The sequence below is a fragment of the Spermophilus citellus genome (genome assembly GCF_964194105.1).
Source record: "Spermophilus citellus genome assembly, chromosome: 10".
In the NCBI taxonomy this organism is placed as follows: domain Eukaryota; kingdom Metazoa; phylum Chordata; class Mammalia; order Rodentia; family Sciuridae; genus Spermophilus; species Spermophilus citellus.
In genome coordinates, this window is record NC_138197.1 from 60225248 (window position 1) to 60238676 (window position 13429).

A 13429-nucleotide genomic window follows, 5' to 3' on the forward strand; every position below is an offset into this window, starting at 1 on the left:
TGTAAGTCTCTGAACTTCAATTTAAATATTTACAACACTTTATTTAGCAGGACTTGTGCAGAATACAATAAATATTATCATTTATGCATAAGAAGTCAGAAACAAAGTTATCTATATTTAATTTGCCATACAATTCAATTAATAATGTTATAATCCCTGCTATAATAAAATATAATATTTTATGTTGTATTTAATTTTAAAGTGTGATTCATAACTACTTTACTTTTAAAACAATATTTATATTTAATTTAGGAGATTAAGCAACCAGGTATTTGACCCTGGGAATGAAGTAGTAAGAAAACACTGAGCAGGTAAATAAAATGTTATTTATAATTTTAGAATATCTCCTGACAAAAAAGAAAAAAATAATATTGTAGAAAAAAGCCACTGTCATGTTTCATTATGCTTTACAAGAAGCATTAACAGTCTATAAAATTTAGCATGTACGACTGTGTGGTTTACTTATAAAGGTGCTTTTTAGGTGGAGACTAGGGAAAGGTAAAAACTAAAAAGCACTAGGGCACCTTAAAATGTAAATCAAAGAGCCTTAGCTAGTAAGAGCATTTCAGAAACACTTAAGGACCTCAAGGACAGACATTATTTTATTGTTATTTCCAATAAATACTGATGACATATCATTTGTGAAGATGAGTCCGACAAATATTTTCTTTCCTCTGCTCGATGTGTCAAGGGGAGGGTTGGATACAATAGTTTTGCTTGAAAGTGTCCAAATAACGGAAACCAAACTCTCATGCTTCCTTGACTCTGTGGCATTCTTGACCTACTCAGACATTGGACAAACTGAGGCTACTCATAACTACCTTTAGAATCCTAACTAACTTTTGAAACCTAGGTCAATGGCACACGTCTGTTTTGCTTTTTCTTGTTTCCAACACCCATTGCATTCCTTGCCTTTCTTGAGCTATAGCCCTTGCATGTTTTTGTTTGTAGCCTCTTGAGTTATGAGCACCACAGCAAAAGAAACTCTCAAATCATCATCTGTCTTCCATGGTATCTTATAGCGGGCTGTAGTAAAACTGGTTCTGGGGTGTGTGATTACAATTTATAATAATTTCCCTGTGATATGAAATACAATATCCCAGACATCACCACCCCACCTTCTTTTCCCATTAAAAAAAAAGTTTGATCACTGCTGTGGATGTAGCTTAGTGGTAGAGCATGTGCTCAGCATGCATAAGGCCCTAGATCCAATGCCCAGAACACTCCCCCGACCCCCCAAAAAATGTTTGGTCAATTTAATCCAATCTTTATAATACAATTCTTCTTTATCTTTCCTAACATTTTACTTCTCAGGCTGCAAAGTCATGGATGGAGATAAATTTTTAACAGTTACCCTTTCATACAGGTTGTAGAAAGACTCAATCTATTTGATCTTGTTGTACTTAGTATTTGGACATGTCATTTTGAGTAGTAATAAAATCATGTTTAAAATTTCTGTCTCAAGATATTTCTACCAAGGAAGTGTAGTGAGAGGAGGAGCATTGGGAATAGAATTCCATGGTGGGTGGGTGCCCAACTGGAGACTGTTGCTGAGGAGAGAGACAGTGGATGTGTATACATCGTCCTCTAGAGGATCAAAAAAAAAAAAAGTAGTAAAAAGGAAGGCAAGATTTTGCCACATTTGGTCAATAAACACCAATTATCTTGTGATTTTCCTCCTTCCCTCCTTCTTTTCCTTTCTCTTTCTCACTCTATCTAGTCCCCTGCTAAGTCCCATAAAACATTTCTTTTTATCACTTTGGTTACCATTACCATATTATAATATTTTGTTATCAGGTGAACTAAGTAAAACACAAATGGCTGACTTTGGGGGATTTAGTAGCTACAGACAGAAGACACCAGAGATGAGCTTCTAATGAACCATAAATTAGTGGATTAGTGAGAGCAAGGGTAGAGGACCACAATCTATCTTTAGGGACTTGAGAAGACAAAGAAAGTGAACCAAGAATTGAGAGAAGAATTCAGAATCTGTATCCAAGTGAAAGACATTTCCTCTTGGTCAGGATAGCTAAGACAGTAGAAAGCATAAGTTTCAGTCATCAGGTTAAGCAGTATGGATGCATTACTCAGAAAATTCCATCTCTAGCCAAAATGCTGTTTAAAAGGTATCATCTGAACAAAGCCATTTTACCACACATCATTCCATAGATTTAGAGTGGCTAATCTAAATTTAAATGAAATATTTCTAAAACATCAAATGCTTCAGTAGTTATAGCCCATCAATAATGCAGATGGGATAAAGGGAAACTATGAAACAAGTTTACATAGCAGGACACTTTATTCATGTACTTGAACTAACGGCCAAATTTTCAGTTATATGCTTCTCATTAATAGCCCTGCCAAATATTAAAAGACATTAGCTGGGAAAATATTGAGGTGATTTCATAACTGCCTAGGAATTCAAATTTTCCAGCTTATAAACTGAGTCATAGTAGCATTCTTTGTGAACATTTGGTTACAAAATAAGTAGCTTAATATGATTAATTAGAAGTATTTTTTCTCAGTAGTTCATTTTTTTCTTCAGTATATTACACATTATTAGAAATCTAATTTTGTGAACCTATCAGATTCTCCCCAACGAAAGTAATATAGTTTTATATTTAATCAATGCATAGATCTATCAGTTATGAAAAAGTGTTTCTATTACAAAAAGTGAATACAGGGTAATTACTGTAAAGGTCTGTTCATATTCAAGTCATTTCTACATTGACTTTTCATTTTTTTTCTGCCAAACTTTAGTTGTTAACATATATTCCTTTACTATAGATTGATGCAAAAAAATTTAGACTATAAAATTCATTAATAAGAATAGCTGAAGAAGTTAAAAGTTATTTACTAGCAAATATTTTAAAATAGGTTGATAGCAACTTTCTTTTAAATACTGAAATCATACATAATTTTCAAATTTACTTGAAAAAATCAGTAGCTTTTGGAGTATGAAATGAATACTACATTTAGAGTCTTAGTTTAAATACACATTTAAGTAAATTTGTGTTTTTTGTATGGAAAATGGTCCTATAAAATTTGAAACACTACATTTTCATACTTTTAGGAGGTATATAATGAAGATTAAATGACTTTAACTTTTAAAAACATTTTAGCATTAAAAAATAGACTTTTTGTTTTTCGTCTTGTTTTTCTCCTTAACTAGGTTGTAGTTGACCTTTTTGCTTAGGCAAAGATAAATTTCACAACTAAGAAAAAGTTTCCTAGTGATTTATGTTTGTTGAAAAATAACATAGTTGGTTCCCTCTGCAGTCAAAGATGAATTTATTCACTGCTTGGAAATACTTTGTTCAGGTCAAAGTTATGTCAAAGAACTGTAACTTTCATATTATATGTGAAATCTACAATTTGTAAATATAATTCATGTATGTACTTGCATTACATTAAGACAATAGAGTTATATCATATAACAGTATGTTTTCCTGTCTTATACCCTAAATTTAAAAAAAATAAGTCTACTTAACACAATAATGTCTGAAATTCAGACTTTCAGCAGTAAAATTTAACTTCCAGAATCAAAATTCTTCCCAAAGGACATTAAAGCATGGAAATAAAGAATGATTTTTGTTTTACAAGATGTTATTTATTTTTAGTTGAAATACAAGTATACACTGCTCACTTTCAACATTGTCAGTCAATTCATTTCTTTATCTTCCTACTCTAGATGTCTTCCTATTATTACCTACTACCACCAGAGGTCTTACTTTAAAGAAAAAATAAATCTTCAAAACCTCATCTGTCTAACTGCTTTATGTGGTCCAAAAATTAGACAGGTGGACAGATTAGTAGCTGTGCTTTCCAACAAAGAAAATGGGGAAAAGAGACACACAATAGAGCTTTACTCAATGCTCTAGTACTATATTTCCAGGCTATGTGCTCTATTAGGTTCCACAGACTCAACATGGGATGTCTACTTAACCCATAGTGATATCACAGGGGGAAATTACTGGATTAGATGAGCATGAGGAGTTAGTTTATTTTCTTCAAACCTCATTTTCTCTTATAAACAATAAATATTCCAAATTCTCAAGTGTGTAACTTTGTGTTTAGAGACTTCTAAATTGTTAGAGGGAAAATGGATAAATACTTTAGAATAAATAGTTCTTTTTGTATGCTTACATTTTATTCATTCTGAAAATAATTAAGGCAGTTAAAATAATTAATTAATAACCTATCATAATACAGAGTATTTTTCAGAGGTTCTGAGACATAAACAAATAATTTTAGAATATATGAGTATATGCAGCTTGATGGAGAGTAGTATATGTTATATATGGGTAGTATATAATATAGTATTCAAGTAGTATATTTTCTGTGAGAAGAGATAATCTCATGTCTAAGGTAATCTAATTATTCTTTGGAATAGTTTGCCGTTCTTTGAGATTAACATCTGCAGTTTTTGAGTATTTATTACATCTAGTCTTATGTGAAGATAAAAAGAAGTAGTATTATTCTAGAGACTATGATAATTAAGGAAGTAACAAAACTTTTTGTAATTGCTGAATTCTGTTTCCTTAATATCTTCTTTCAATGAAAATAACCTTAAAGATATGTAAAGTAAAGAGCCCGAAAAACCAATACAATTCAAGAACAAAAGGAAATTGTTTCTTTGTGATATGAAAAAATTACTTACCTCTGTGGAATATAGAACATATGTTGAGGAGGTGGTTTATAAAGGACTCCTTCATACACAGGCCAGAGCCCACTTAAAATTCTGAAGAGAGAACTTTTCCCACAGCCATTGGGACCAGTTATCAAAAGATGCATTCCTTCTTGTACCTAAAGTCCAGAGATAAAATCACAAACTGCAGTATTTAAAAATGATTTCATTTAGCAGCATTTAAAAATGATTTATTTTTTAAAAATATCGAATTATACAATTACCTTGTATGGGAAAGAAATTGAAGAAAAAATATGTGGGATGAGAACAGCAAGTTTGGTGTTCTCTAAAGCTAAAAGCATCATAAAATAATTTAATTACCAAGAAAATGGATCTTCTTGGAAGGACTACTGGCTTTCCAACATTTTAATAGAGGTCTTGTAATCACATACATGCATGCAGAGAAATATGATCATATTAGAAATAAGGTAAATCATAAAATGTAAATAAGTTGATTAAGTTTCATCTTATTTATATTAATATTTGATAAGAATTAAGCAAAATTTAAGTACAGCTGAACATCCCTATGCTATAAAGTAGTTATCTGAAGAGCCAGCTGCATTGCTTAATTTTGTACTTCAGAAGTCTGAAATGTTACGGAAATCACAAAAGCCCATAATCAGAGAAAGAAGATGACTCTAATTCTGCTTTATTCACAGATGTAGAAAATACGTTTGCCAAACAAAAACAGAGGAAGCAAGAGAATTGTAATTTAGTCTTATGTCTATGATGAATTAGAGCATATATACTTGGCCCTCCATATTCACAGTTCCATTTCCAAGGATTGAACTAGCTGTGGACTGAAAATATTTAAGGGAAAGAAATTGCATCTGTATTGAACATGTGCGTAATTTTTTCTGTACACCATCTTATATAAAGAACTTGAGCATCAGCACATTTCGGTATCCTCAAGGGGTCCTAGAAACCAATCCCTTGAGGATACTGAAGGACAACTGCATATATATATTTTTTTTCATCCTCTTTACATATATGAATATTCCATACAGTGTATTAATAAAACAAAAGTTATTTACCTATTATTTCTTAGATGCTTTCCTTCACTTCTTATGTTACTTATAATTCAAATTTATACAGTTACATTTCATTAGTTCCCATTTCATTCAACAGGATGGAGGTGTTGTTTTACCATAGTATTTAAAGTATATTGTAAAGAACAAGGAATAGGAGGAATACCACTTAAAATCTGATTTAATTTTCCTAAGAACAAATGATGTTTTATAATCAGCAATAAAAAGAATACAATATGAAGGTATGAGAAGCAGAAATCTATAGCCTGTCTATATATGTAGCTTTATATTCAATGAATACAAATATTCAACAATCAAAAATATAGAACACATGACACTGAAAATTAAAAAATGAAAGCGCATTATATTGCTAGCATCCCAAGAAAATCCTGGGAAGAACCTGGAAAAAATAATTTTATAATTTTTTTGCATTCTTTTACTAGAGAGATTAAGGAAGTTTAATTTTGTGGAAGCATACATACTTTCCGAATAATTTTTTAAAGGCACATCTGATATAAATGAGAAGCATAATTCACAAAATATTTAATAAGGCCTTTTGCTATTTTCTATTAGGGATTCTCAGAAAATTAATGCTTTTCATTTGAGAAGTAACTGAAGACTTTGTACTTTAAGATTAATATTTTCTAATGCAAATTCTCTGATGCTTAGTTAACAACGAATGTGAGGCAAAAAGTTTCACACTTACTGAATTTTCTTCTGCAAATGATATTTTAATTTTAAAAGTCAATAAAAGGATGAAAATTGTTTCCTTTAGAAACCTATTTAAATTTTAATCCATACAAAAGAAATAGAAATTTCTATCATAATTTTAGGGACTTGAGAATTCAAATATAATTCTACAACTCAGAAATAATTACCCAAAATACATACTATAATAATTCCAATTTTGTAGGAATTCAAAATTTATAAGATTCTCCCTCTAGGTTAAGTAATTTTAGTTCATTTCATATAAAAGAAACTAAGCTCTGGATGGGTGCAGTGGGGCAAATGCCTGTAATCCCAGCAACTTGGGAGGCTGAGGCAGGAGGATCGTAGTTTTTCAAGACCAGTCTCAGCAATTTAGGGAAACCCTCAGCAGCTTAGCAACACTCTGTCTCAAAACAAAAAAATAAAAGTCTTAGGATGTCGTTTAATACAAAACAACAACAATAACAACAAAACTGAGCTCTGAATTTTTCCACAGTGTGTGATGGTTCCATAATAATGTAGTTAGTAAGTGGAAGAATTCAAGGCCTGAACTCTATTTATTTGATAAATAGAGCAACAAAAAGTGATATTAGAATACCCAACTAAAGGAAAAAAAACTATACAAAAGCCATAAATTATAAATTGCAGAACTATTAATAGATCATCAATCATTCTGTATATAACATGAGTAATAGATACAATGTAAGAAGCTGTTAATAAAATCACTCCACAGGTCTACAAGTGGAAAATAAAGACTGACCAAATTATAGTTAAAATATAATTTCTTTTACATTATTAACTTATGATTTTTCCCTGTTCAGTACATCTCATTTCTTTTCAACCTCTAGTAACCTCATTGCAATTATATCTTTGATAAATAAACCTAAAGTCCATTCTAAAATCATTAGCACATGTATTGTGATGTTTCTAATTTGATTATCAAGTCCAATCATGTCTTTGAAATAAACTCAACAGGTTGCATTACAGTCACTGAATTCCAAAATGTATGTTTGAATTTTACGATGCTTTAAATGAGGATCTCAGATGTCTTGCATACTTTCATATCTCAGTTTTGGTAATTAAGACATAGGATATTACATAATTATTGTCAATAGAATTAAAAATTAAATTTGAAGCTGTGACTCTTCTTCATATTTTTTTTTGTTAATAGTAAATGTGATTTTTAAAAGTAGAATGTAAAGTTACAGAATGTGTATTAGAATTAAACTTTCTAATGACATCTATCCCCAATTATTAGGAAATATGCTACAGTATAGTCTTGTATGTTTAAGTAATTTCTGTAAAGAATAAATTAAAATTTATTTTAATCCCAGATACTAATTTCTGGGGAAGTTTTGTATTGTTTCCTAAAGTTATCTTGTATAGGCTTTCAGTGCACTGTAATTTTGATTTTTAAACCTGATAATAAAGCAGTAGAAGTCATATCTCTTTTCTCCTTGCTTTCTGAGGAAGTAACTGCTTCTGTAACTGAGCCACTGTGCATACCTTTCTTGATTTCCCCTCTTTTCCATATGCTCCTCCAAGTATTTAACATAAGGTACATGAATTCTGAGTTGTTTTGTATTAGTGTGATGGCAACAATCAGAAGATTCTTGAATATCATCTTACTTTGAAGTTTAGCCTGGAAGCCACCACTTCTCCAGCCGGAGTAATTATGGGAACATTTTCACAAATAATTCCATGATCCACATCAATAACTTTTCCTATAATTAAAGAATAGTTTTAATTATAAAAGCTATCACATGCTACTGCTTATTAAATAAGTTAAAGTACAATACAGAGAAACTGGTAAAATCATAAAGATAGCTCACAGTAATAAATTATACGAAAAAATACAAAAAATCTCTATATGTGAAGCAAAATTTAATTTAAATTTATATATGTTTACATGTCTTTTAGAAAATCATTCTGAGAAACTATTTTATAATAATCTAATATTGATATCATCATGAAAGCACAGCCAAACTTAATCTGATATAACCTACCCATAGATTTCATGCCTACTTTGTTTCCCTAGATTAACCTTTTCTACAGAAAAAAATATAGTGATGGAAAAAAGAAAAAAAAGAATTGAAATAATATATTTTAATACATGACAATCAAGTTTAAAAACATAGGACAATGAAAAATGATATGACGTTATTTCTAATTCTATTTGTTAAATTTTTAAAGTAAACAGTTATGCCATATGTTCTGTTTCCAAATATAATTCTGGAAATCTTTCTCTAAATAAAAGCAGCACAACATTGTTTTCTTTTATGCAGTGTTAGTCACTATCCCTCAAGTTGCAGCACCAATTTTAGAGATAGTTGTTTAAATAATGTTGGTTATATGAATGTTAGTTCCTTCTAACTATTAAAAACTAACTTCTGAAAAAAAAAAAACCTTTGGCTCTATTGATAAAATAACACTTAACTATAGAGAAATAATCAAAACATGAGTTTAATACCTTTGATTGCCCGTGTGTCAGTTAGGGGTAATTCTATGTTGGCGCCATTCTTGCTATGGTTTTCAGATTCTTGAATGACAGCAGTTCTTTTATAAATGCCCCTTTTTACTTCATCGAAGACCCAAAACATATTGTACACTCTAGTAGTATATCCTGCTAATTCAGTTATCTAAATCAATAGAGACAGGTAAAACAGAGTTAATATACTCAAGATGGACTCTTAAATAAATATGTAATCATACAAGGTTCTTGGTTTAATATTAAGGATTCTATACTAAGATATTTAAGAAATAGATAGTACTTCTGATAACTAAAACAAATGACAGTAAAAATGTTACCAAAAAAAGGAATTTTTAACAATATCATTATGAAAGCACAGCTATGAGGTAGGTTAGGGCAATATGGTAAGATCTTACTGTAAGTTTGACTGGAATTATAAAAGAAAAAAAAATTAATTCAAATCAGGTTCAACATGAAATGTGAAGATTTCAGAATATTTTGAGTCATAAGGACCTTTTAGCCAAATTTCAGATTTGGCCCCTGGTTTTGTGATGAATTTCATTTCCAGAAAAATTAGAAATTTTGTTAATGAAGTGACAACCCTTTATCTTTGCTGTCTTTTTTCTATTTAAAATAGAAAATTTTAAATAGAAGGTAAGTACTTTTTCATTATTATAAAATGAATGTTTCTGAGTCAAAATTGATTGTTAAAATTCCTTTTTAGACAGAGAAATATCTATGCTAGAGGATACCAGTTTTGAAAGTGACCTCAGTGCAAGGCTTCCAATCCTTTTCAGTACAAATCCCACAATCCAGTTTCTTTTCAAGTTAAACATGATTTATATGTCCAAGAAAAAAATCAAATATATTATTTTTTTCTAGGTAACATTTTAAGATGAAATTAGATAAATCTCTAATTTATTCCATAAAGCTTAACAGAAAGGTGCTTTGCTCCTGTATTCTGCCAACTGTCCAATCTGGATTAACCTCCTGATATTTTTCTATTAAGACAATACTTGGCACCCCCTCCCCGGGGGTCCCGAAGGCCGCCGCTGCTGCCGCCGCCGCCGCTGCCGCCGCCTCCCACAGAGCACCACAGAGCAGACGCTTCACCGCGCGATTGAGCTGCCGAATTATATGAAACAGCTGATAAGATGAGCGACAATTTAAAATCCAAGTGATCCGAGAACACGCACTGAGCTCTGGCCCGCTGAATTCAAACTCCCGGTCACCTGCTTCCCGCAGACAAACAGCTATGACTCGGCATTAATTCATCCCGCTGAAACAACGGGTCAGCCCTTCTCATCCTACGAAGGTAAATGCCTACCGAGCCTTCATAAGTAGTGGCCACAGGTTTGAAACGGGGCTTGGGAGAGAAGGACCCACCCGTAGAATTAGTCTCCCGGCAAAGGGAAACCGTGTCATCAGACTGCTGCGGAGATAACTTTGTTGAAACAGGTGTGTGATCCCATAGCCTTGCCTCTCCACACATCGGGAAAACTCTAAGAGCCCTTCCCAGCTCTCCCCTAAGGGCACCTCCCAGCTCTCTTGTGAGTGCTTCAGCCAGCCCGAGGGAATCAGAGGTGGTGCGGGTCTCGCAAGCGGAAATACCGCTCCCACCTGGGCTGATTGCTGAGGCCTCTTGCACCACCTACGGGAAGTGGATACCAGAGGGCAAGTAAAAGCCGCTGAGGATTCTCAGCCCCAAACTCTACAAGCTTAGGGTCTGAGGGAATGGCAAACTGGAAGAGTGTGCCCAGTCGTTCATGAAAACAGGGCTCCCGGGAGCAGCAGACTTGGCGTGTAGCCAGTATTGTGGTGAGAGGGGCCTGGCTAGAGGAAAAGTGGGAAGTGACTAGACACAAGAGGAGGCCCTAGACACTCAGGATTGGAGACTCGCCCAGTCTGGGAGGAGCTGCTGCACAGTGATTGGTTCCCGCGTATTGACAGGAGAAACTTGACCTGGTGGGCACAGCGCCATCTACTGGAAGAGAAGTTAATCAAACTCTAAGACTGCAGTTATTAGGGTTTTTTTTCTTTTTCTTTTCTCCTTTTTTTTTTTTCTTTTTTTTTTTTTTGATTTAGGTTTTTCTTTCATTTTCATTTTTTTCTTTCTTGTTGTTTTATTAATTTTTTTTTACAAAATATTTTTTAAATTTTTTTTCTACTAATTTTAACTTAAATTTTTTTAATTATTATTATTATTTTTTTTAAATCTTTTTCTTTTTTAGTTCCTATTCTTTTTCTTCTTTAGTCTTCTCATTTTTCTTATCCCCCCTTTTTTCTTGAATTCTACCTGCCTACTCTCATTCTCTTTAGAGACTTCTTCCCTTCCCTTCAAATACCTTTCCTCCCAAGCATCAAACTAATTTATAGGAGTAAACAGTAACTCAGCAGTCAAACAGAACAAGAAACAACATGAGCAGCTTCAAAAAACAAGGAAGAAAAGGAGTACAAACAACGCAGGACAGCCTAAATATTCAGGAGGACCTAGAGTCATCAGAAAAATGGTCATATAAAGAACTCAAGGAACACCTAAGACAGATGGAATGGAACCTTAAAGAGGATACAAGACAGCAAATTCAAGCAGCGAAAGAACACATTGAGAATGCATTTCACAAACAGATAAAAGAAGAAGTTAAGCATCTTTATCAGGAGATAGAGTCTATAAAAAATAATCAAACAATAATTCTAGAAATGAAGGAAACGATAAACCAAATTAAAAACTCAATTGAGAGTATCACTAACAGAGTGGAGCAAGTAGAAACCAGAACATCAGATAATGAAGACAAAATACACCATCTTGAAAAGAGTCTAGCCAACTCAGAAAGGCTGGTAAAAAATCACGAGAAAAACATCCAAGAATTATGGGATAACATTAAGAAACCGAACTTGCGAGTCATCGGGATAGAAGAAGGTACAGAGATTCAAACCAAGGGAATGAGAAACTTACTGAAGGAAATAATTACAGAAAACTTTCCAGAAATAAAAAAGGAAACAGATATACAAATTGAAGATGCATACAGGACACCGAGCACACAAAATCACAGTAGACCAACGCCAAGAAACATTGTTATGAAGATATCCAATATACAGAACAAAGAGAAAATATTAAAAGCTACAAGAGAAAGGAGACAGATTACATTTAGGGGTAAACCAATACGGTTAACCACGGATTTTTCATCACAGACACTGAAAGCAAGAAGGTCATGGAACAATGTATTTCAAACACTGAAAGACAATGGATGCCAACCAAGAATTCTGTATCCAGCAAAATTAAGCTTCAGGTATGACAACGAAATAAAAATCTTTCATGATAAACAAAAGTTAAAAGAATTTGCAGCCAGAAAACCAGCATTGCAAAGCATTTTGAGCAAAACACTACACGAGGAAGAAATGAAAAACAATAACCAAAACCATCAGTGGGAAGTGCCGCAGTAAAGACAGAGGGCAAGGGGAAAGACAATCATGGAGAGACAAACTAAATTTTTTTTTTTTTAAAAAAAGGATAAACAATCAAACATGGATGGAAGTTCAAACCACATATCAATAGTAACTCTGAATGTTAATGGCTTAAACTCTCCAATAAAGCGACATAGGCTGGTATCATGGATTAAAAAAATAAATCCAACAATATGCTGCCTCCAGGAGACACATCTGATGGGAAAAGACATACACAGGCTGAAGGTGAAAGGATGGGAAAAAATATACCACGCACATGGTCCTCGTAAGCAAGCAGGGGTGGCCATCCTCATATCGAATAAAATCGACTTCAAGACTAAGTTAATCAAAAGGGATAAAGAAGGTCATTATATACTGTTAAAAGGAACCATTCACCAACAAGACATAACAATTATCAATATTTACGCACCAAACAATGGTGCTGCGACATTCACAAAACAAATTCTCCTCAAATTCAAGAATCAAATAGACCACAACACAATAATTATGGGAGACTTCAACACACCTCTCTCACCATTGGACAGATCCTCCAAACAAAAGTTAAATAAAGAAACTATAGAACTCAATACCACAATCAATAACCTAGACTTAACTGACTTATATAGAATATATCAACCATCATCAAATGGATATACTTTCTTCTCAGCAGCACATGGATCCTTCTCAAAAATAGACCATATATTATGCCATAGGGCAAACCTCAGTAAATATAAAGGGGTGGGGATAATACCATGCATTTTATCTGATCATAATGGAATGAAACTGGAAATCAAGGATAAAAGAAGGAAGGAAAAATCCTACATCACATGGAAAATGAACAATATGTTACTGAATGATCAATGGGTTACAGAAGACATAAAGGAGAAAATCAAAAAATTCTTAGAGATAAACGAAAATACAGACACAACATATCGGAATCTATGGGACACAATGAAAGCAGTTTTAAGAGGAAAGTTCATCGCCTGGTGGTCATTCCTCAAAAAAAGAAGAAACCAAGAAATAAATGAGCTCACACTCCAACTCAAAGCCCTAGAAAAGGAAGAGCAAAACAACAGCAAATGTAGCAGAAGGCAA

The 13429-nt window shown here is 32.9% G+C and overlaps 1 protein-coding gene across 1 annotated transcript in view; it reads right to left on the bottom strand.

Moving 5' to 3' along the window:
* Window positions 1-13429, bottom strand: part of ABCD2 (ATP binding cassette subfamily D member 2) — a 60911-nt gene that overhangs the window by 31522 nt on the left and 15960 nt on the right. Inside the window, exons 4-6 of the mRNA XM_081309060.1 lie at window positions 8894-9062; window positions 8053-8147; window positions 4661-4806 (exon numbers count right to left, since the gene is read on the bottom strand). Of these exons, the coding sequence (XP_081165186.1) occupies window positions 4661-4806; window positions 8053-8147; window positions 8894-9062 (410 nt within the window). The remainder of the gene's footprint in view (window positions 1-4660; window positions 4807-8052; window positions 8148-8893; window positions 9063-13429) is intronic.